The 22,596-nt window shown below is 51.1% G+C and overlaps 1 protein-coding gene across 8 annotated transcripts in view; it reads right to left on the minus strand.

Moving 5' to 3' along the window:
• The window catches only part of CHD4 (chromodomain helicase DNA binding protein 4), a 44,392-nt gene that overhangs the window by 20,465 nt on the left and 1,331 nt on the right, over window positions 1–22,596 (minus strand). For 5 of the 8 annotated variants that reach the window (XM_049771932.1, XM_049771933.1, XM_049771931.1 and 2 more), the window contains exons 2-24: window positions 20,520–20,641; window positions 20,131–20,346; window positions 19,885–20,003; window positions 19,511–19,752; window positions 19,237–19,364; window positions 18,837–18,972; window positions 18,516–18,694; window positions 18,120–18,359; window positions 16,974–17,177; window positions 16,665–16,870; window positions 16,035–16,166; window positions 15,695–15,791; window positions 13,774–13,965; window positions 13,191–13,391; window positions 12,868–13,005; window positions 12,504–12,625; window positions 12,210–12,383; window positions 11,723–11,864; window positions 11,493–11,624; window positions 11,268–11,385; window positions 5,366–5,490; window positions 4,629–4,866; window positions 4,313–4,488 (exon numbers count right to left, since the gene is read on the minus strand). In XM_049771932.1, the coding sequence (XP_049627889.1) occupies window positions 4,313–4,488; window positions 4,629–4,866; window positions 5,366–5,490; window positions 11,268–11,385; window positions 11,493–11,624; window positions 11,723–11,864; window positions 12,210–12,383; window positions 12,504–12,625; window positions 12,868–13,005; window positions 13,191–13,391; window positions 13,774–13,965; window positions 15,695–15,791; window positions 16,035–16,166; window positions 16,665–16,870; window positions 16,974–17,177; window positions 18,120–18,359; window positions 18,516–18,694; window positions 18,837–18,972; window positions 19,237–19,364; window positions 19,511–19,752; window positions 19,885–20,003; window positions 20,131–20,346; window positions 20,520–20,641 (3,779 nt within the window). The remainder of the gene's footprint in view (window positions 1–4,312; window positions 4,489–4,628; window positions 4,867–5,365; window positions 5,491–11,267; window positions 11,386–11,492; window positions 11,625–11,722; window positions 11,865–12,209; window positions 12,384–12,503; window positions 12,626–12,867; window positions 13,006–13,190; window positions 13,392–13,773; window positions 13,966–15,694; window positions 15,792–16,034; window positions 16,167–16,664; window positions 16,871–16,973; window positions 17,178–18,119; window positions 18,360–18,515; window positions 18,695–18,836; window positions 18,973–19,236; window positions 19,365–19,510; window positions 19,753–19,884; window positions 20,004–20,130; window positions 20,347–20,519; window positions 20,642–22,596) is intronic. The other 3 variants (XM_049771935.1, XM_049771934.1, XM_049771936.1) reach the window with 2 other exon arrangements.

The raw sequence follows: 22,596 nt of genomic DNA on the forward strand, positions 1-22,596 counted from the left end.
GTCCCCCGAGCCTGCCAGGAGTGATTTCTGAGCACAGAGCCATGAGTAACCCCTGAGCACTGCCAGGTGTGACCCAAAAACCAAAAAAAAAGAAAGTTGTTTTCTTTTAAATTATTACTACTCCCGTTCATTGAAACTATGTTAGAGGCTGGACAGAGTACAGAAGGTAGAGTGTTTGCCTTCTACACTACCCATCTGGGTTCAATCTCCTGGCTCCCAAGGGATCCCCAAGAGCAGAGGTAGGAGTAATTCCTGAGCACCTCAGTGTATGGCCTCCTTCACAAAACAAAATAAAACAAAAACAAAAAGACTGAAAAAAACTGGGGGGCACAGAGTGATAGAACATTAAGTAGGGCATTTGCCTAGCACTCAGCCAATTTAATCTTTGGCATCCCATAGGGTCTCCAGAGCCTGTTAGGGTAACCCCTGGGCACTACAGGGTGTGGCCCCCCCCCAAAAAAAAAGAGAAAAAAACTTAGTTTTTTCACAAGTGGAGGACCACCACACACCACTAGAAAGCCCAGCAGCCCCTACCCACAACTAACATCTTGATGGGAGAGAAACCGTTGAGAAGAACATAATGCCATTGAATCTTCCTGGGTACTCTGGGATCTTCTCAAAATGGCGGTATATAATCCCCCATTCTGCCTGAAGACACAGCAACCCTACACAGCCAGCCACACTTGATAAAATATGGCCCGGGGGGAGAGGGATTGGTCAGATTATTAATATAGCGGGTAGAGTGTTTGCATTGCACACAGTCAACAGAGATTCAATCCCCAGCACCCCAGATGGTGCCCGAGCTCACCAGGAGTGATTCCTGAGGGCAGAGCAAGGAGCAAACAAACCCTCATGAGCATCACCAGGTGTGCACCCAAACCAGATTAACAAGGAAACATGAAATGCTGTATGCCTGAACCCTAACTACAAATAACTATAAATTACAATGGTTTTGATAAATATTACAAAAAAAAAAAAAAAAGTGGTCCAGCTCCAAGACTGAACCTCATCAATCTGCCAAGCTCCAGCATCACAGCTGAATTTGATTTCCCATCAAATCTGATGGGAAAGTTGTGTAGAAGGCCACGAGTGAAAACTGTGACACAGAAGGCTCACCCATCATCAACCAGCCCAGTAAATCCTTACTTAGACAATGACTTTAATAACAACATCATGAGTATAATAACAATTATTACAAACCGACTTTTATTGATTCTTTTAAAAATAATTCCATTTGTGGGGCTGGAGTGGTGGTGCAAAGGGGTAGGGCGTCTGCCTTGCGGCACTAACCTAGGACAGACCAGTATCCCATATGGTCCCCCAAGCCTGGAGCAATTTCTGAGCACATAGCCAGGAGTAACCTCTAAGTATCACCGGGTGTGGCCGAAAATAAATAAATAAATAAATAAATAAATAAATAAATAAATAAATAAATAAATAAATAAATAAATAATTCCATTTGCCTGTGTGTTGAAACAAGCAACATGAAGTCAACATGAAGTCAATTTGCTTGTGTCTGCTAAGGGAGCAGATTTTGCAGATTGGGTGGAAACTGGGTACACATTGGGGCAGCGAAGGTCACACTAGTGTTGGGATTGTTGTTGGAAGAAACAACTGAATTATGAACAACATGGTAAATCACTGTTATAATAAAGAAGAAAAATTTAAGGGGGAGGCACAATTAGGCTGGAGACAATACAGTGATTATAGTGGCTAACTTGCAATGCAGCCCAGGTTTGAATCCCTGGCACCACATATGGCCCTTTGAGCACCAGAGCACCACCAACAGTGATCCCAGAGTACAGAGCCAAGAGTTGGTCCCAAGCATCTTTGAGTGTTGCACTAAAAAGAGGGGGGGGGTCTGGTGGTCTGGGAGAGAGCTCAGTGGTAAACACTTGCCTTGCATGAGGCTCTGAGTTCAATCTGAGCACTAAAATCTAACTAAATATAAAACACAAGGCTAGAAAGAGAAATCAATGGACTGGAGCATATGCTTTGCTTAAGAAAGGCCCACATTGAGCCCTGACAGGTGGTCCCCAGAGCAGACCAGAAAGTAGGTGCCAAAACACCACCTAAGTGGCTCCTCCATAAAGCACATTAATACATACATCACACACATTAAAAATGTATTTAAAAACAGTGTGATTCTGACCAAGGTCATTCATACCTTAATGTACTAAGTACAACTTAAACTGCTTTCTTTCATTCAAAGGCTCAGTGGATTTTGTTTTATTTTGAGGCTACACCTGGTGGTGCTCAGGGACTGTTTAAGGGATCCTGTGGTACAGGACATGGAACCCAGTTCCCTGGCATGCAAAGAACGTATGTGTTCAGGCTGCTGAGTTATCTTCCCCTGTGCTGGGAAGGAGCATATGTGCTGGAGGATCAACCAGGGTTGGCTGCATGCAAGATTTGGACTGCTTCTCCAGGTACCTAAATTTTGTTTGTTTGTTTTCTGAGCAACACCCAGCTGTGCTCAGTGCTTACTCCTGGCTCTATGCTCAGGATCACTGGTGTTCAAGAGACCATATGGGTTGCCAGGGAGAGAGCCAGGTTGGCCATGTGCAAAACAAGCACCTTATCTGCAATATCATCACGCTGGTCCCATACAAGTTTGGTACTTACTCCTGGCTCTATGCTCAGGACCACTGGTGTTCAGGGGACCATATGGTGTGCCAGGAAGGGAAACTAAGTTGGCCATGTGCAAGCCAAGTGCCATATCTCAGTGCCATCACTCTGGTCCCATAAAGGTTTGGTTTGTGGGGTTTTTTTCTTTTTAAGGTTTTGGAGTCACATCTAACGATGTGCAGGTGTTATTACAGACTCTGTGCTCAGGAATTATTCCCAGCAAACTCACAGAACTATGTAGGATGTTAAGGACAGAACCCAGGTCAATTATGTGCAGGGCAAATGCTTTACTCATTGTAACTATTACCCAGGCTATATACAAATTGATTTCATTTTTTTGATGATGCATATCTGGAACTTATATAGTAGAATCTAATTTGGGTGGTTTTGTTTGTTTCTTGAGTCACAACACCCAATGGTGCTCAAGACTTCCTCCTGGCTCTGTGCTTAGGGATATGTTGGTATCTGTGGTGTTAGGGACTAGCCCAGGGTTTGCCACATGCAAAGCAAGTGCTTTATCCACTGTACTATCTCTTCAGCTCCATGTATAATCCATTATTAGTCAGTCCAAATGATGTCAAACAAAAAGAGTTAATATAGTGTAGGGAAATGACTCAGGGCTGGAATGGAGGCCCAATGACTGATCCTCCAAGTACCATGAGTACTATGACAACAGGTATAGCCCCAAACTTTTTTTTTTTTGGTCATATTTGGCAACACTCAGAGGGTTATTCCTGATAATGCTCAGAATATTGGATGCCCGATATGAAACTCGGATGGGATGGGCCTCATACAAGGCAAGCATCCTATCTGCAGTCCTATTGCTCAAGGCCCAGAACCTTTTTGCTTTTTTTGAGGGGGATGAAGGAGGGTTTGGGGGCCACACCCAGTGGTGCTCAGAGGTTACTCCTGGCTGTGTTCAGAAAGCACTTCTGGAGGGTCTGAGGGGCCAAAAAGAATTTTGGGGGATTGAACCCAGGTCAGCCATGTGCAAGACAAAAGCCCTACCCACTGTGGTATAGCCTTAGCTCCTGAACCTGTTTACTTTTAATTTGTATGTTATGTTTTGTTTTTGTGCCACTCAAACAGTGCTCAGAGCTTACTCCTGGTTCTGTACTTTGAGCCCACTCCCTATGGTGTTCAGCGGGCCAAATAGGACGCTGGGGTCAAGTCGGCAATCAGCCATTTACAAGGCAAGTGCCCTACCCACTATATTCTCTCTCTGGTCCCAAATACCTTTTTGAAAGAGCTTAAAAAAAAAACCTGGGGCTGGAGAGATAGCACAGCTGTAGGGCGTTTGCAAACTGACCAGGACCTATGTTGGTTCAAATCCCAGCATCCCATGTGGTCCTCCGTGCCTGCCAGGAGCAATTTCTGAGCACAGAGCCAGGAGTAACCCTGACTGCCGCTGCAACCCAAAAACCAAACAAACAAAAAACACACCCAAATGTGAAAATCGGCTTAAGTAATCCAAATCATATAAAAGTGTATTTCCTTCCAAAAGCCACAACAAAGATCAAAATGTAATTGTCGTATGTTCCAGTACTTCTGAAAGAAAAGAAAGTTATCAGCATACTTACTAATTGTCTAGTGATGTTTTCCTCCTGTCTCAAATACCATCTTGATCTCAAATCCAATTTTCAGATCAAGCGCCAAGCATAAAACGCATTGGATTCATACTCACCCCCATCTCTTCTTCCCGTACCACATATTGGGCCACTTTAAATGAGCTCAAATATTCATTCATGCCCTGCAACTCCGTGTCTTCGGTCTCATCCTGGTTCCGATCCAGCAGCCGTTCAATGGCTTTGTCATCATAGTGAATAACACTGCTGTCCTCGCCCTCTTTACTGTCTCCACCTACGAAGAATCGGGAGGTTCCATACCCTCAAAATCAGCGTCAGCATTTTCACAGGACCTCTCAAGCCATGTCCCAGGACCTGAGCTATCAAAGAGACCCCTGAGAAGCCTGTTCTGAAGCCCCTTCCTGATCAGCTCACCTCCATCCGTGGCCTCATCCTTAAACAGTTCCTCAGTGCCAAACTTGAGGATATCGTCAAGCTCCTGTTTGGACATGGAGCCAGTCTTGGAGCCCAGACCGGGCCGAACCACTAGATGCGTCAGCATCATCTTCTTCTTCGCCACCTGCGTGATGCGCTCCTCCACTGACGCTCGGGTCACAAACCGATAGATCATCACTTTCTTGTTCTGCCCGATACGGTGAGCTCGGCTAAAGGCCTGCACAAAGAACCAGAAACTCAGGCAACTCAACTCTCACCCTGACATCCACATCCACATAAGCTAAGTCTAGCACAGGACAGCAACTACCTCAGGACTTCGAACATACTGAATTGGGTTCCCAGGTCCCAAACATCAACCTCTAAAGTCACCCCAAGAGAAAACTATGTCTGGGGCTGACGAGGTGGTGCTAGAGGTAAGGTGTCTGCCTTGCAAGCGCTAGCCAAGGACGGACTGAGGTTCGATCCCCCAGCCTCTCATATGGTCCCCCGAAGCCAGGGGCGATTTCTGAGCGCTTAGCCAGGGGTAACCCCTGAGCATCAAACGGATATGGCCCGAAAAACCAAAAAACAAAAAAAAGGGGGGGGGGGGAGAAACTATGTCTAACTCAATACTCTTGTTTACAATAAGGTACAAGTCATCAGAGAATGTACTGATCCCCACCGCCGAAATCACTCAGTCTGGAGACACGACATTGTCAGTTGTTATTTCCACTCACCTGGATGTCATTATGGGGATTCCAATCAGAGTCATAGATAATAACTGTGTCGGCAGTGGCCAGATTGATTCCAAGGCCCCCAGCTCGTGTGGAAAGCAAGAAGCAAAACTGCTGAGCGCCCGGCGCTAAGAAAGGAACCAAACCAAAGATTCGTTAGAAGCAGCCCCTGGTATTTCCATTAGAAAATGCAAGAGCAATGGTGGAGGGAGAAAGCTCCTCAGGTTGATGTCATGGGCACAACGGCAGTCCACAGCCAGTCCAACAAGGTCCATTGACACGGCCCATCGAGGACAACAGCAACTGAATTGAGAGTCAAAGTTTGAGGAGAAATAGGACGTTACCAGTTGCAATGATCTACCTGGAGAAAGTCATCAATAAGAAGAGTCATTTTAGAGTGAAAGAATGTGGCAGGCAGCACCTGAGCCAAGACCCGAGGTCACAGGACACCCCACCAGCACCAGGACACTCCAACAGCAGGGCTTACTGCAAGATTCTCGCCCCAAATCTTAAGTGCCAGCTAACTTATCATTCTATGCAATAATCAATCAGAAAGGGCCAAAAGGATCCAGGCCAAGGAAACAATTTCTGGCCCTATGAGGCCGCTCTGTGTTAGGGTGCAGCCTCCAATGTGAGCTGAAGGCCTGGCGTGCAATCCACAGGTACCTGGAGCAGCACAAGAGAGATGGAAGAGTAATCCGCTGCAGAGTCTGAAATTAGACCTTGAAACAGGAAAAGGCATTAGGGAGAACAGGGTGATATTCCACTCAGCTCTGTAGTCTAATTCTCAGTAGGTAACTGTTCTAACTGGTTTTTTTTTGGTTTTTGTCTGTTGTTGCTATTGTTTGGTTTTGGGTTTTAGGCCACACCCAGAGGTGCTTAGGTGTTACTCTCAACTCTTAGCTCAGGGACGGGAATGGGGGGGGGGGGGGGAAGGGCGCGCATATGGGATGCCAAGCACATCAGCGTGCCCAAGACAAGAGTCCTACTTACTCTACTATCACTCGGCCTCTGCTCTGGAGTCACCCCTGGCAGTACTCAGGGCTTATTCTGGCTCTGCACTTGGGAACCATATCAATCCTGTGGAAGTCAGCTGCCCTACCTGCTGTACTATATCACTATGGCCCTGATATTAGCTGTTTTTTTTTTTTTGTTTTGTTTTGTTTTGTTTTTTTTGTTTTTGTTTTTGGGTCACACCCGGCAGTGCTCAGGGGTTACTACTGGCTGTCTGCCCAGAAATAGCTCCTGGCAGGCACGGGGGACCATCTGGGACACCGGGATTCGAACCAACCACCTTTGGTCCTGGATCAGCTGCTTGCAAGGCAAACACCGCTGTGCTATCTCTCCGGGCCTGATCTTAGCTGTTTTAACTTACCTTTTTCTTTTCTTTTTTTTTTTTTTTTTTTTTGGTTTTTGGGCCACACCCGGTGACGCTCAGGGGTTACTCCTGGCTATGTGCTCAGAAGTTGCTCCTGGCTTGGGGGACCATATGGGACACTGGGGGATCAAACCGCGGTCCGTCCAAGGCTAGCTCAGGCAAGGCAGGCACCTTACCTTTAGCGCCACCACCCGGCCTCACATTTCTCTTTTCTTTTCTTTTTTTTTTTTGTTTGTTTGTTTGTTTTTGGGCCACACCCCGAAGTCCTCAGAGGTTACTCCTGGCTGTCTGCTCAGAAATAGATCCTGGCTGGCACGGGGGACCATATGGGACACCGGGATTCGAACCAACCACCTTAGGTCCTGGATCGGCTGCTTGCAAGGCAAATACTGCTGTGGTATCTCTCCAGGCCCTTAACTCACATTTTTTGAGTGATATTTTTTTTTTTTTTTGGTTTTTGGGCCACTCCCGGTGACGCTAAGGGGTTACTCCTGGCTATGCGCTCAGAAGTTGCTCCTGGCTTGGGGGACCATATGGGACGCCGGGGGATCGAACCGCGGTCCGTCCTAGGCTAGCACAGGTAAGGCAGGCACCTTACCTTTAGCGCCACCGCCCGGCCCCTTGAGTGATATTTTTAGGCCACACCCTGCTGTGTCCAGGGGCTACTCCTGGGTCTATGCTCAGAAATCACTTCTGGTGGCATTTGGAGGATCATAAAGGATGCTAGGATCTAACTCAAGTCAGCTTTGTGCAAGGCAAATTCCCTACCTGCTCACTGTACTATTGCTCTGGCCTTAACACACATTTTTAAAAATGGCTGTTTCAGCAGTTAGATGTTTCATGGTTTAATTTGTATTCAATTCCAATTCTGAGTATTATTTGGGCTTACTAAAGTTTCTGTTAAAAGAAACGGATTGGGAGCAGGAGCAGATAGGGCAGCTGCCTTACAGTCAGCCTGGGTTCTATTCCCCAGAACCCCATATGGTGTGCCCCCCCCCCAAGGCAATGCCAGGAATAACACCTGAGAACAGACAGGTATGACCCCAAAACAAACTAGGTGGAGTAATAGTGATAAGAGAGTAGGTAGGGTTCTTGCCTTATGAGTGGCCAACTCAGGTTCAAACTCCGGCACCCCATATGGTCCCCTGCGACCTGCCAAGCAGATCCCTAAACGCAGAGACAGAAGTAAACCTGAACACTGCCTGAAACTGAACACCTACACTTAGGTGTAGCCCTAAGAAACCAAGAGGAAATAAACGAGTAGAAAGTGGGTGAATGAATGAGTGTTAAATACAAAAGTCCATAATTTTTTTTGTGACTTGTACATACCATAAGTCTAGAACTAGCTAAAAGTGTATCATAATAAGAGTAGGTTACTGAGTCAAATCTATTTTTTGGGGAGGGAGGGTCACATCCCAGTGATGCTTATTCCCAGTTCTATCCTCAACTGTCACTCCTGGTAGTGCCTGGGAGACAATGCAGTGCTGGGGACAGAGCAGGCATTCTGGTCCATGCGATGTTTTCAGATCCCACTAACTTGCTATTTGAACTGCAACATGCTCTTGTTTCTCTGTGGCCCTTTAAAAGTAAGAGAAAGACTGAGTAAAACACTAAGACTAGGGGTATGGTTCAGTGGTAATCTAAATGCCTGGCATTGCATATACTGGGTTCTATTTGAACACCAGAAAAATAAAACAAATTTTTTTGTTGCTGTTGTTAAAGTGGGAGGGAGAAGGAGCCAGAGAAATAGTTTAGCGGGTAAGATAAGGGTCTTGCTTTGCACATAGTCAACCCAGGTTCAAAATTCCTGGCATCCCACACAGTTCGCATGGTTCCCAGAGCACTGACAGTAATTCCTAAGTGCAGAGTCCAGAGTAATCAATCCCTAAGCATCTTAGGGAGTGACTGCCCCATCAAATGTGGGATGGAGGAGCAGGAAGTCAGTGCAGGGTGTAAGGGACTTGCCTTACACACAATGACCCTAGTTCGATTCCAGGTACCACATAAAGTTTCTTCAAGCACTGCCAGGAGTGATCCCTGAATAGTCAAACTCTGCAGCCTCAAACTCTGCAAGCAAATCCCAACCCAAAATTTTTTAAATAAAATAAGATTCTTGGGGCCGCAGAGATAGCATGGAGGTAGGGCATTTGTCTCGCATGCAGAAGGACGGTGGTTCGAATCCTGGCATCCCATATGGTCCCCCCAGCCTGCCAGAAGCAATTTCTGAGCAAAGAAACAGGAGTAACCAGGCGCAGCCAGGTGTAACCAGGTGTAACCAAAACCCACCCCCCAAAATAACAAGATTCTCAGGGCTGGAGAGATAGCATGGATGTAGGGCATTTGCCTTGCACGCAGAAGGATGATGGTTCGAATCCCGGCATCCCATATGATCCCCCAGCCTGCCAGGAGTGATTTCTCAGCAAAGAGCCAGGAGTAACCCGAGTGCCACAGGGTGTGGTCCAAAAACCAAACCAAACCAAAACAAACAAACAAACAAAAATAAGATTCTCTTCTTTCCAGCAAAAATTAACAGCAGAAGGGAAAAAATGTCAACTTGACCGAGAAACTATAGTCAAGAGATAGTACTGCATATATCTGGGACCAGAGAGATAGCACAGCAGTAGGGCATTTGCCTTGCATGCGGCTGACCCAGGACGAACCCAGGTTTGATTCCCAGCATCCCCATATGATCTCTCAAGCCTACTAGGAGTGATTTCTGAGCGCAGAGCCAGGAGTAACCCGAGTTCCAACAGGCCCAAAAACAAACAAAAAACAAGAAAATTGGGCCCGGAGAGATAAAACAGCAGCATTTGCCTTGCAAGCAGCCGATCCAGGACCAAAGGTGGTTGGTTCAAATCCCAGTGTCCCATATGGTCCCCCATGCCTGCCAGGAGCTATTTCTGAGCAGACAGCCAGGAGTAACCTCTGAGCACCCCGGGTGTGGCCCAAAAACCAAAAAAAAAAAAAAAAAAACAACAACAACAACAAAACATAAGCTGGCTCCAGTTCACTCCCTGCCACCACATGGCCTCTCAAGCACTGCCTGAATGACCTCCAGGCACATAAAGCTGGGAGCAGTCCCTAGTCACCAGGCAGTGTAGCCCCAAAACAAAAGAGTTATCCAATTGCAAGGATAGAGATAATACAAGCTAAGGTATTTGCCTCACCGCAGCCAATGCTGGTTTGATCCCTGGTACTCCCCTAAGTGTGGCCCAAATTCTCCCCGAAAAAGAAAAGGTGGGAAGGTGACTCAGTTAGATAGTATGAAGGTATTGTCTTGCACACAGCCATGCTGGGTGCAAGTTTGATTCCTGGCACTAAATATGGTCTTACAAGCCCTGCCAAGAGTAATCCCTGGGGCCGGAGAGATGGCATGGAGGTAAGGCATTTGGCGTGGCATGCAGAAGGACGGCAGTTCAAATCCTGGCATTCCATATGGTCACCCGAGCCTGCCAGGAGCGATTTCTGAGTGCAGGGCCAGGAGTGATTTCTGAGTGTAGGGCCAGGAGTAACCCCAGAGCGCTGCTGGGTGTGACCCAAAAACCAAAAACCAAAAAAAAAGAGTAATTCCTGAGCACATAACCAGGACTAGCTTGAGCACTACCACTGTGATTCAAAATCCCAAACTCTGGGGCTATTAAGACTGTACAGTGGGCAGGGCGCTTGCCTTACATGTAGCCAACTCGGTTCAATTCTCTGCACCCCATATGGTCCTCCAAAGTCCACCAAGAGTTATCAGTGAGCAGAGTCAGGAATAAGCCCCAAACACCAATAAAACCAAACCCAAATATCCTAGAACACATTCTTTCCATCAAGGCAACCAAGGGCTCAAGGGTCCAACATATGCCTTACACGTGTGAGACTAGGTTCTATTTCTGGTTCGCACAAAGTGGCCTCAATGTGTGCCCCCTGCCCTCAGTCCTAGCAATAATTAAAAAAAGAAAAAAGAAGGCAGTCTTTCAAAACCTTCACTTGGGTCAGAGACAGTACAAGGATTTTTTTGTGTTGGTTTATTTTTGATTTTGGGTCACACTCATGGGTTCCTCCTGGCTCTGTTGTCAGAAATTGCTCCTCTATTTCTGAGCAGACAGCCAGGAGTAACCCCTGAGCAATGCCGGGTGTGGCCAAAAAAAAAAAAAAAAAAAAATTGCTCCTGGCAGGCTCGGGGGACTATATGGGATGCCAGGAATCAAACTGGGGTTGGTCCTGTGTTGGCCGCATGCAAGGCAAATGGCCTCCCGCTGTGCTATCTCTCCGGCCCCAGTACAGGGATTAGTATGGCACTTGCCCTGCACGCAGCTGACCCATTGCAATCTCAGCACACTCCACATGGCATACAGGAAGGAGTAAGCCCTGAGCACTGCTGGATGCATGTGTGTACCCAAGAGAACGAAAATCAAACCCCTACTTTCTTAGCAATTGTTAAAGCACAAAACTCGAGCATATAGCAGATGAGAGACAGGCAGCGACTTAGTGCACCAAGATAGCCACAAGCGGAGGCCCTGATCCCACTGAGCTCCTGCTTACCATTGAAGCGGTCGATGGCCTCCTGGCGCATGTTCCCAGTGATGCCGCCATCAATGCGCTCATACTTATAACCTTCATGTTCCAAGAAATCCTCCAGCAGGTCCAACATCTTGGTCATCTGGATGAAGAGCAGCCTTGTTAGGGAGGGGCCAGGACAGTCCCTCTCCCGATGCTGCTGAGGGTGAGGGTGTGATCCGACGGGCACCCCCAGGCCTGACGCAGTACCTGGGAGAAGATGAGCACCCGGTGGCCCCCCTCCTTGAGGTTCTTGAGCATCTTCTGCAACAGCAGCAGCTTTCCCGAAGCCCGGATCAGAGCACTGCCATCGTACATGCCATTGGGCATCTTCGGAGCTTCCTAAGGGGGTGGCACAGGGTGAGCGAAGGACCCTTGAAAGCAAGCGCCCCAGCACCCGGGAAAGGGGAGTGGGCAGGGACAGGGGTGGGTGAACGCACCATGGCGGCCACGGGGAAGAGATACGGATGGTTGCAGCACTTCTTCAGGTCCATCACCACGTTCAGCAGGGACACCTGGTTGCCACCACCACGGGCGTTGAGCGCCTCAAAATTCCGCGTGAGGATGTACTTGTAGTATTTCCTATACAGTCCCAGAGGAGACAGGTCAGGCCCGGGAACCTCCAGGCCACTCCCCACACACACACACACACACACCTGCTGTCCTCCAGCCCCAAAAGACCTGAGGCCTTCCTTCAGCTTCATACCCAGGACAGAGAAAGCCGCCCACACACTACTGCCCGATACCCCCACCCTGTTAAATAAGGGAAGAGAGAACAGAGCACAGGCTCCGGGCTGTTGCTTTTTTTTTTAAAGGCTCATCACAGATGCCTTGAGGAGCAAGAAGCTCTGTGCAGACTAGCAGATGTCTGACTGTCTTGTCTCTGCGAAATGCAAGGCAGGCCAGGCTGCGGGCCCACCAACTCACTTCTGCATGGGGCTCAGCTCCACACGCACAATCAGCTCGGTCTTGGAGGGCATGTTCTTAAACACGTCTGCCTTGAGACGCCGCAACATGTGAGGGCCCAGCATGTCATGCAGCTTCTTGATCTGGTCCTCCTTGGCGATGTCTGCAAACTCCTCCAGGAAGCCTTCCAAATTGCTGAAGAAAGAAGTTGGCAGCGAGGGGCAAAAAATAAAGAGGAGGGAAAGAGGAGAGGAGCTGCAGAGAGAATTCAGGGCTACAGCATTACGAAGCAGGGTTGTCTAACAAGATACTTACTGGAACCTCTCAGGGGTAAGAAAGTTGAGCAAATGAAACAATTCTTCCAGATTGTTCTGTAAAGGAGTGCCCGTCAGCAAGAGCTTGTGCTGGAGTGAGTAGCCATTCAAGACCCTGAAGAACTGTAAGGCAGAAGGAAAGAGCAGGCCAATCAGTGGAAGAGGCACCAGTGAAGACGCCCTCATGAAACTCCACGACGTACACAGCCCACGTCTGTCGCCTCCTATTATTTATTTAAGTAAGGCCTGGCCACCAATGTCACCACAGCAAGCATAGACCACTTCCCCCTCCCCCTTGCCTTTCCACCAGCTCTTCCCCTTAATGAGTGGGCGATGCCAATGCGCCCACCAAAGCCCTCACTCACCTTCGACTGATTGTTTTTGAGTCGATGGGCTTCATCCACAATGAGGCAGGCCCAGTCGATGGAACCCAGGATGGCCATGTCGATGGTGATCAACTCATAGGACGTCAGCAGTACGTGGAACTTCACAGACGCCTCTTTCTACACAAGAAAGCCACGGTGGGTCACAACTGGTCACTGCTCCAGTGTTCGTGAAGCCAGGCAGGTGGTGTCCTTTCCTTCCAGCTGAACACCCTTTTACCACACTCCAAACTAAGGGACAAGGAGGCAAAGAAAGCCACCCAGCAGCCAAGGGGGGTGAGGGGCAGCTCTGTCCCACAAGGTACCTTCATGCGGGAGGCCTTCTTGCCCCCACGGATGGCATTATCTTCAAAGGAGAACTCGTTCTCTCGGATAATGGCTCGGCTGTCCTTGTCACCCACATATGTCACCACATACATATCTGGAGCCCACATCTCAAACTCTCGCTCCCAGTTGATGATGGTAGAAAGTGGGGCACTCACAAGGAAGGGGCCTTTGGAATGACCCTAGGAGGCAGAAGAGAACAAAACTAGAAGTACTGAAGGTGCCTGAGCTCTCAAAATCCAGCATGGCCCCTTACCCCCCCCCCCCCCAGCTCTCTCATCTCTTTCTCCCTCTCTTCCTCCCTACTCAACTATTCACACCTTAACTCCCAGGACCTTTTCCACACCAGTTCCAGGTCCTCTTTTTCCAGTCTCAAAGGCATCGACCTAGGGTCCTGACCTCTCCTACTGTGGCCCTGTGTGTGAGGCTCTCATTGACATTCCACTGCCTTCTTCAAGGTCACTGACTGTGTGCACATTCCTTTTCCACTCTCCTCAGAGCAGGCAGGGACATAAACAACACACATGAGCACCCCGCAGAGAAACAGCAGTCCCACTTTCCTACCTCTTTGTAGAGCGAATAGAGAAAGACCGCTGTCTGCACCGTCTTCCCCAGGCCCATCTCATCAGCCAAGATGGTGTCAGTGCCCTGCGCCCAGGAGAAGCGCAGCCAGTTCAAGCCCTCCATCTGATAGGGGTGCAGGGTTCCACCCGTGGCGTCCAGGTATTCAGGCTGTCGCTCATACTTCACTGTCGGCTGAAGGAGGAGACAAGAAGTCACGTGCTAGCCAGGACTTAGATGCTCAGGATAGCAGCTGCCTTCTCCTCCCACTTTCTCACTCGCTCCTCTGAGAGCAGAGACAGAGGAAGGAATCATAGGGGAAAATATCCTCTTTGGGGCCGGGAAGATGGGCCATGGGTCTGAGCATGTGCTTTACCTGCAGAGGCCCCAGTTCCAATCCTGGCTCTGTATGGTCCCCTGACTACCACCAGGTGTAGTCCCCAAAACAAAACCCTCCCAGAAAAAAAGGAGGATTTGGTTCTATTGATCTCAAGGAAGACTCACAACAGACACCAGACTGAAAATCTGTTAGACAAATCCACCAGGTAAAACTGTGGTGCTCACAGCTTACTTGTGGCTCTGTGCTCAAGGATCACTCCTCTGACAGGCTTGGGGAACCTGGGGTTCCAACCAGGGATTCTGTGCTCCAGTCCTCCACCACATAAATCTTATATTCATATTCACTCTAGAGTCATATTTTTCCTTCTTTAGGGTTTGGTTTTGTTTTGGGTATTTTTTTGGACCACACCAAGTGATCATCAGATTTTTTTTTTTGGTTTTTGGGCCACACCCGGCCGTGCTCAGGGGTTACTCCTGGCTGTCTGCTCAGAAATAGCTCCTGGCAGGCACGGGGGACCATATGGGACACTGGGATTCGAACCAACCACCTTTGGTCCTGGATCGGCTGCTTGCAAGGCAAACACCGCTGTGCTATCTCTCCGGGCCCTGATCATCAGATTTTACTCTTGGCTCTGTTCTCAGGGATCACTCCAGGCAGGCTTAGGGGACTGATGACATGGAGGTGCTGAGATTCAAATCCAGTTCAGCCCTGTGCATAGCAAATGCTTACACTTTATACTATTTTTTCGGCCACCCAGCTTCATTCTGCACACAGCCGAGCCTGGCTCGGCTCTAGTCTCAGTACCAACAGGGAGTGACCCTGAGACCCCGCCAATATAAATAATAGACATATTAGTTTCAAACATACAAGGAGGTTACAATTGTATCTACTGCAAAACATTCATCATGGTATCTTGTGTTCAGGGGCCTAGACTGATGATACAGCAGGTAAAGGTGTGTTTGCCCTGTATGTGGTTTGGCACCTCAAATGAGCATAGAGCAAGAGTAAGCCCTGAGCACATCGATGTGTCCCACCCACAAAAATATCGCCCCCCAAAAAACAATCTTTTAACCTTAACATTTCATCTCCCATTTTATTACACAAATAAAACCCCAAGAAATGTCACCACTGGGGCCAGAGAGATAGCACAGCGGAAGGGCATTTCCCTTGCATGCAGAAGGACTGTGATTCAAATCCCATATTGTCCCTGTGCCTGCCAGGGGTGATTTCTGAGCACAGAGCCAGGAGTAACCCCTGAGTGCTGCCAGGTGTGACCCAAAAACCAAAAATAGGAAGAAGAAAGAAAATATCACCACTGATTCAGAGTCAGTAGGCCCAGGTTCCAGGACACTTGTAAAAGGCACCTGGGTGACCTGCCAATGCCACTTCACTGATCACAGAAAACCTCACACCACGGGGGTCTCTTTTTCTGATGGTGGAGAAAAGGGTAAAATCCTCATTGTTCCCCAGGTGTTCCTAAGGACACAGGGATGCCTTCACTCTGGGCTGGCTGGCAGCCCAATTGTGAGTCCTCCCCACCCAATATCCCACTTCACACGCCTCCCTTTTTGGGTCCAAACTCACATCAACTGTGGGCGTCTCAGGAGGCCTCTCCAACTTTCTCAGTTTCACTTTCTTAAGCTTCTTGCCTGGACGCCCTTCCTCTCCCCTCATCAGCTCCCTAAAGAAGAAGACCAAAAGACATCACCCAGCCGCCCAGGCTCCTTCACCGAGAGCTACTGAAGAGCCACTAGACAGCACTCAAAAGGGCTGGGCACATGCTGGGCATGCGAGGGCGCCATTCAATCCCTGGTACTGCAGGGTTCCCCCATAGAGGGAGCCCTGCTTGGTGTGGCTCAAATTTAAAAAGAAAGAAAAGAAAGCAAGAATGCTACCGCCGTCGAAAGCAAAGGCCCTCTCTCACCTGTGATTCCAGTAGCTCTGCTTGAACAGGTCATAGTCCTGGATCTCCACATCCTCGCTCTCCCATGATGCCTGGTCATAGGGCAGGTCCCGCCACTTGATCAAGTAGTGAACGTGGCCTTTCTTGTCCACACTGCAAGGACCACCAGAGGGAGACGACCTTCAGAACCAGAAGGCCGCCCTCATCTCCTCCCAGGCCAGCACCACATTCCACAACTGCTCCAATCAAACCCACACGGCTCTGGAACTGCTGCTTGTCCGTTTTAGAACCAAAATTGCTTTCTACTCTACAGTGCTCATTATTTTTCTTTTTGGTTTTTGGGCCACGCCTGGTGATGCCCAGGGGTTACTCCTGGCTCTGCACTCAAAAATCGCTCCTGGCTTGGGGGACAAGCATATGGGACACCGGGGGATCGAACCGCGGTCCATCCTAGGCTAGCATGGACAAGGCAGACGCCTTACCACTTGTGCTACCGCTCTGGCCCCCAGTGCTATCATTTTAACCACACACACTGACTGAGCCTCTCGTTCCTTCCTTTACTCCGGTGGCAGGAACTGCCTGAAGAACATGACGCTCCCTTCCAAAGGCCCAAGGTAGTCTTGCCTCCCCTCCAGCCCAGCCCCAAGGTACCTGTGGTTGAGAATTCGGTGGATCATCATCCACTCGGGTTTGATCCCATAGCGATAGAAACGTTCTTCCATCTCTGCGAACTTTGGGTCTTTGTTCTTCCGCTTCCGACTCTTCTCCTCGTCCCCACCGAAGTCTCCCGAAGGTGGCTCGTCCATATCGTTCTTCCGCTGATAGTTCCGGAACATCACTTGACAGTGCAGCTCCAACTGGCGACAGGAAGAAAAGTCCGTCGGTGGGCCACCAGACTCTGTTCTCCCTGTTCTCCTGCCCTGGATGAAGCACCCCCTCTTTTGCCCTTCCCAAGTTTACCTGCAGCTCGGACACCCAGGAGCAGTGCCAGTAAGACATGCCTTGCCATTTCACAAAGAACTGCCGCTCTGGCCGCCCCTCCAAGGGCTTGGGAGAAGGAGTATTGGGATCAGCGTCCGGAGGCCGAGGAACGGGCGTGGGAGATGGCGGCTGGCCCCACTTCCAGATGAGGATCTTCTGAACTTTGCCCTTCAAAGCTGGACACTGAGAGGAAAAGCAGGACAAAATAAAATACAGCACTTTGTCGCTGGTCCCCAGTCCTGACCTTTCTTAAAAGGGGGGCCGGAGGGAGAGATAGTACAGCGGTAGGGCATTTGCCTAGCACATGGCCAACCCAGGACAGAAGGTGTTTCAAATCCCCGCATCCCATATGGTCCCTTGAGCCTACCAGGGTGATTTCAGAGCAGAGCCAGGTGTAGCCCCCCATTGCTGCAGGGTGTAACCCCCCCAAAAAAAAACAAACAAAAAAAAAGCCCCCTTCGATTCTAGGAAAATCTTTCCCCCGATCCCCGATCCTTCTAAGAAAGGACTTGATCTCATCTGAGCTTCCCCTAGGGTCAGCACTACTGATGGTCTCATCCTCTCGGCTTCAGAGTAAGGAGCTAGACCAGCAAAAACCCAAATAGGAGCCAAAGAGATAGCACAGTGGTAGGGCATTTGCCTTGCATGCAGCTGACCCAGGATGGACTCGGGTTCAACTCCCAGCATCCCATATAGTCCCTCAAGCCTGCCAGGAGCAATTTCGGTTTTGTTTTTTTTTTCAGGAGTAATTTCTGAGCACAGAGCCAGAAGTAACCCGAGTGCAGCCAGGTGCGGCCCCCAAACCAAAAACCAATAAAACAAACAAAAGAAAATGAACAAAGATGCACAGAGCCCAGGATTCCTCTCAAGCAAGATTCAGACCAAACTGGAAGGGGTCTTTAGTCAACAACCTTAAGAGCCATCACACAAAGCCAAGGGTTGGGGGAGGGGGGGAAAGACAGGGATGAACCCTCGAAGTCCAGAGTCTCAAACATTCATGCCCTCCCCTCAACAAAAGAGAACAGGAGGCGCATTCTCCAGACAGGAGCACCCCAGCACAATGTCTCTGGGCTTCGGACAGGACCCCTCTGACCGGCCCCAGCGCCTCACCACCTAGGCCCTCACCGTGCACCGAGGGCAGAGCCACTCGCCGTTGGGGATCTCTGGGAGCGGGGGATTGAGACAGTGGATGTGGTAAGACGACGGGCAGGTGTCGCAGCACAGCAGCTCCCCGCCATCCTTGCAGACTCGGCAGAACTCCATGTGGTGGTCATCTTCCTCCTCGGGGTCGCCGCCCACCTCCTCCAGGATCTCCTCCCCCTCCGAATTGTCCTCCTTCGCCTCCCACTGGATGCCTTCCTTCTCCTGAAGACAGAGACAGAGTCAGATTAGACCCCCCCCACCCCACCGCAGCCATGCCCCATGCCCCCACCAGCACCCGCCCAGGCCCCCACAGTACCCACCCGAGCCCACCCAGCTCCTCTTGGGGGTATGGGTTAGAGGGGGCGCCCAGGTACTCACACAGTGCGGACAGCTCCACTTGCCCTCGGGGGCCTTCTCCATGTCCGGATCCAGGCAGACCATGTGGTACGCTCTCGGGCAGGTGTCACACAGGATGATCTCCCCTCCTTGCTGGCACACCTCGCAATAGTCCTGGTGGTCTGTCTCATAACCATCCACAGCAGTCACCTCCTCCTCGCCTGGGCAAGGAAGAGGGAAAGCCCAGTTATTAGAAAAAGACCACCTCCCCCCACCCCTAAAAAATTACGCCCACCCTCTCTCCGTAGGGAGATGTTTCCAGTCCCACCCTGCCCAGCCCAGAGACACAGAAAAACAACACACCTTTCTTTTTCTTCTTTGTGGTGCGGAGCTTCTTGCGGCTGCGGCTACTGCGGCTGGTGGAACCGTCAGAGACAGAATAGCTATTGATGCTGGCATCGTCGAAGTCCGACTCCACGTCTAGGTCATCGTCCTCACTCTGGGGCCAGGACGAGGAAGGAGGTCAGAGGTTCCCACCCCACCACAGGAAGGCCAAGAGGAAGCCCATCCGCTCTGTCCAGGGCTGCCAGGGACAGCTCTGGGGGGGGGCGGTGGGCTCACCACACCCAGCCCTGGAACCTGCTGTGTTCTCATCAATCAGCCTGCTGTAAGGGCTCGAGGCTGGCCCAAGGACAGTCACCTCCTCTCTCTCTCTCTAGGGCACTCCCAGCACCCCCACCAAATGAACCGACAGGGCACTCACCGAGGATCGCTTCCGCTTGGAGCCAAACCCTCCCAGCTTGATCTTCAGGGGTGCGACTTTCTTGGGCTTCGGCTTCTTGGCATCAGGAACTCGAGGGCTGCCTTTGGGTTTCCTCCGGGCATTGGGACCTATAGGCAGGAGAGGAGGTCAACAACACCGGGACACGCGAAGAGACAGGGCAGAAGATGGGGCAACAGGAGTCCACGCTGCCTACTGCCCACCCCATTCCACTGATCCCTCCTACATCCCAGCCCTCCGCCGCCCTCCTCCTCACCTTTGCCCTCCTTGGTCTTGGCCTTGCGGATGGGCACCTCCACCGGAGGTGGGGGAGGGGCAACTTCAGAGGCCGTCACCATGCTCTCCACCACAGCCACTGCTGCGGCTGCGGCCGCTGCCACAGACGCCCCTGAACTGCCTTTGAAGGGGTTGTTGGTACTGAACTCCCGCCACTTTGCACCCAAAACCATCATCATCTTGGAGACAGCAATCTTGGGGTTTTTGGCAGCGATGAGGGGTCTGCAGACAAGCAATGGACAAGGACAGAGAAGAGGCATAAGTTCAAGAACAAGTGATATATGGTGGAAAAGAAAAGCAGTACCCCGAATGAAATTTCAGCTGTGCTTCCCTCCCCTGGCCCCCTTCATTTACCGGACAAACTGGCTGAAGGCCTTGTAGTTGGTGAGGGTGCGGTAATCCTCCTCCGAGAACATGTGGTCAATGTCTTCCATGCCCCAGTCTTCCAGGAGCTGAGCTGACGACTTAGGCTCCTGCACAGAGAACAAGGTCAGAGACCTGCCACCCAGGACCCAGCTCGCCCAGGGACTCACCGGCACGTGGGCAGGGGCAGGTGGAGGGAAAGGCCTTCTCGGGACGGGACGGGAGAGGGCCTGGCACCTTTGAGTCGTCGTCGTCGTCATCTTCCTCTTCCTCCTCCTTCCGCTTGGACTTGCTCTTCTTCTCCTTCTTGGGTCCCAGCTTCTTCTTCTTCTTCTTACCAGGGGTATAATCGCTGCCCTCACTGTCTGAGCGCAGGGCCACCTCTTCCTCCTCCTCCACAAACTCGGGCCCCTCCCCAGAACTGTCTCCCAGCTGCCGGCACAAGAGCACACGCTGGAGCAGGGAAGGGGAGAGGGAGACAGACACGCATGCTGCACACATGCCGACCTCGGGGCCTCCCGGCCCAAAGCCCTTCCCACAGCTCTCCCGGGTTTCCCTTTCCTCTTCCTCTACCCCGCCCCCACGCCAACCCTCCCCCTCCCGCAGCATCCAGGTGCCCCACTCACCTCCTTTTTTTGGCGCTTGCTCTTAGGGATTTTAGGGTCCCGTGGTTTTTTAGGTTTTTTCTTCTTCTTGAGCTTTGGGGTTTCTGCTTCGGACAAATCCTCTTCCAGGTCCTCTTCATTTTCTATGTGTAAGGGAAGGAGGGGGGGGAGAAGCAGGGGGAAAGATTGACAGAGCAAAAAGGTGAGAAGCTTCCAACTTTCCCACCACCACCCCTTGTCCCAGATTCCACAGAAGAGAAGAACTCGACTCTCCAGCACAGAAGGAAGCTGATACTCTGGACAAAGAAAGAGCTGTATGGCCCCAAAATAGGCCTGCTGGGGCAGAACAGGCCCACCTCGGCCTGTCCAGATCCCTGCCTGCCCCCCCCCAGCCCTCATAGGAGCCCAGAAGGTCACCAGTGCAAAATGCTGCCAAGCCTGCAGGAAGGGCCAAGTCACCCTCAAACACAGGACTGAGGCTGTAAGGTAAACTGACGGCACACCCAAAGCACCTGAACCCCTGCAGCTGAGGGGGTCCTGGGAAACAAACCACCCCCCTACTTGCCTTCACATATCCCTCATCCCAGGGGGCCAAAGCTATTCCAAACCTGCCAGGTCCAGGTCTGGCTGTGCACCCCATCTCACACCCGCTCCCCAACCCAAACCGCTTTCCTGGCCTCAGCTCCAGCTCTCCAGCTCTGCGGTTCTTGCCCAGCTTCTCCAGGGTCAGTAGCCTCCTCCTCTCCCCAGGGGCCCTGAGCAGCCCAGCTGTCACCACCACCCCCCATCCTCCTTCCATCTGCTCCACCTCCTCCCCTGGCTAGGAGCACACACAAAGCCTGGGGTAGCACGGAGGGAGAGCCCCTGGGCAGGGGAGAGGTGGGAAGGGCCAGAGGGGGGGAGGCCAGGAGGCAGCTCCTTTGTAGCAGACATTCGTACCAGCTCCCTCCCCAGCTTCCTAAGCCACCCCCGCCCGGGAAGGGGGAGTACAGAAGGGAGTGGGGAGGAGGGAGCAGAGGGAAAATGGCTCCTGACCGCAGAGCCAGTCCAGGGCACCCAGCTGCCAACATAGGACAGACAGGAAGTGGCGGGGTGGGGGTGGGGGGACCGGCTGGGTGGAGAGAGGAGAGAGGAGAGAGGTAACCGGAGAGAGGAAAGCCAGGAGAACCAGCCAGTGTTCACAGAAGACTCCCCAAATAATCCCCACAGGGCCCCAGGTCTCCTTCACCTAGCCTGGGGATGACACCCCGGGCTCCTCTCCTGTCCTAGCAAGGAAATCTAAGCCCAAATTGAAGGATGACACTATGAAGGGGACTGGGCCACTCCCTCCGTCATCAGAGTGAGCTAGGTGAAGCTATAGCCAAAGCACGCCACCTTCTCCTCAAAGATATACCTGGCAGCGTGGGGTCCCAGCAGAAGACCCTGAAACTCCCTTTCCTTATCACCTCTATACCCTGAGCCCTACGGCACCTTTTAGAGATCCAAGGTAGAATCCACCCATGAAAGGAGTAGACCAGAGACAGGCTGGCCAGCAAGCTTCCTAGAATCCCTCCCAGCTCAGCTCTGGACCCCAGAAGAAGCCCTCAAACCCTCTCCCTGGCTCCGCCCTTCCCGAGCAGATACCAGGCAACATGAGACACTGGGCCGGACAAAGCCAGAGGGGAGCCGCAGCAGCCTCCCCCCTTCCCAGCCTGGCATGGCCCTCCCGTTCCCTGAGAAGGGGAACACCAGTCCACATCTCACCAGAAAGGTTTCTCTTCAGGGCTTCTCCCCAACAAGTCTCATGTCACTGCCATCGCCACCCTAACCTCCCAGCTCTTCTTCTCAGGCACCTTCCATGAAAGGTGGGATCACAGACCCACCCAACACCACAAGCAAAAGGGGACACCCCTCCATTCACCCAAGAAACCCCCTTGCACACATTCTCAGATAGATCCTGCTCCGACATGGTAGGAGGAGACAGAAAGATTTGGGAAAGGGGCAGGAATGGGGTGTGGCAAGTGGAAAAACTGGGTCATGCTACAGCAGAGTTCACCCTGGGTGTTCGGGGACAGTCCCCGAAAACATGGGCACAGGGGGCCTCCCTGGGTGAGCAGCA

Source organism: Suncus etruscus, chromosome 4 (genome assembly GCF_024139225.1).
Source record: "Suncus etruscus isolate mSunEtr1 chromosome 4, mSunEtr1.pri.cur, whole genome shotgun sequence".
Classification (NCBI taxonomy): Eukaryota; Metazoa; Chordata; class Mammalia; order Eulipotyphla; family Soricidae; genus Suncus; species Suncus etruscus.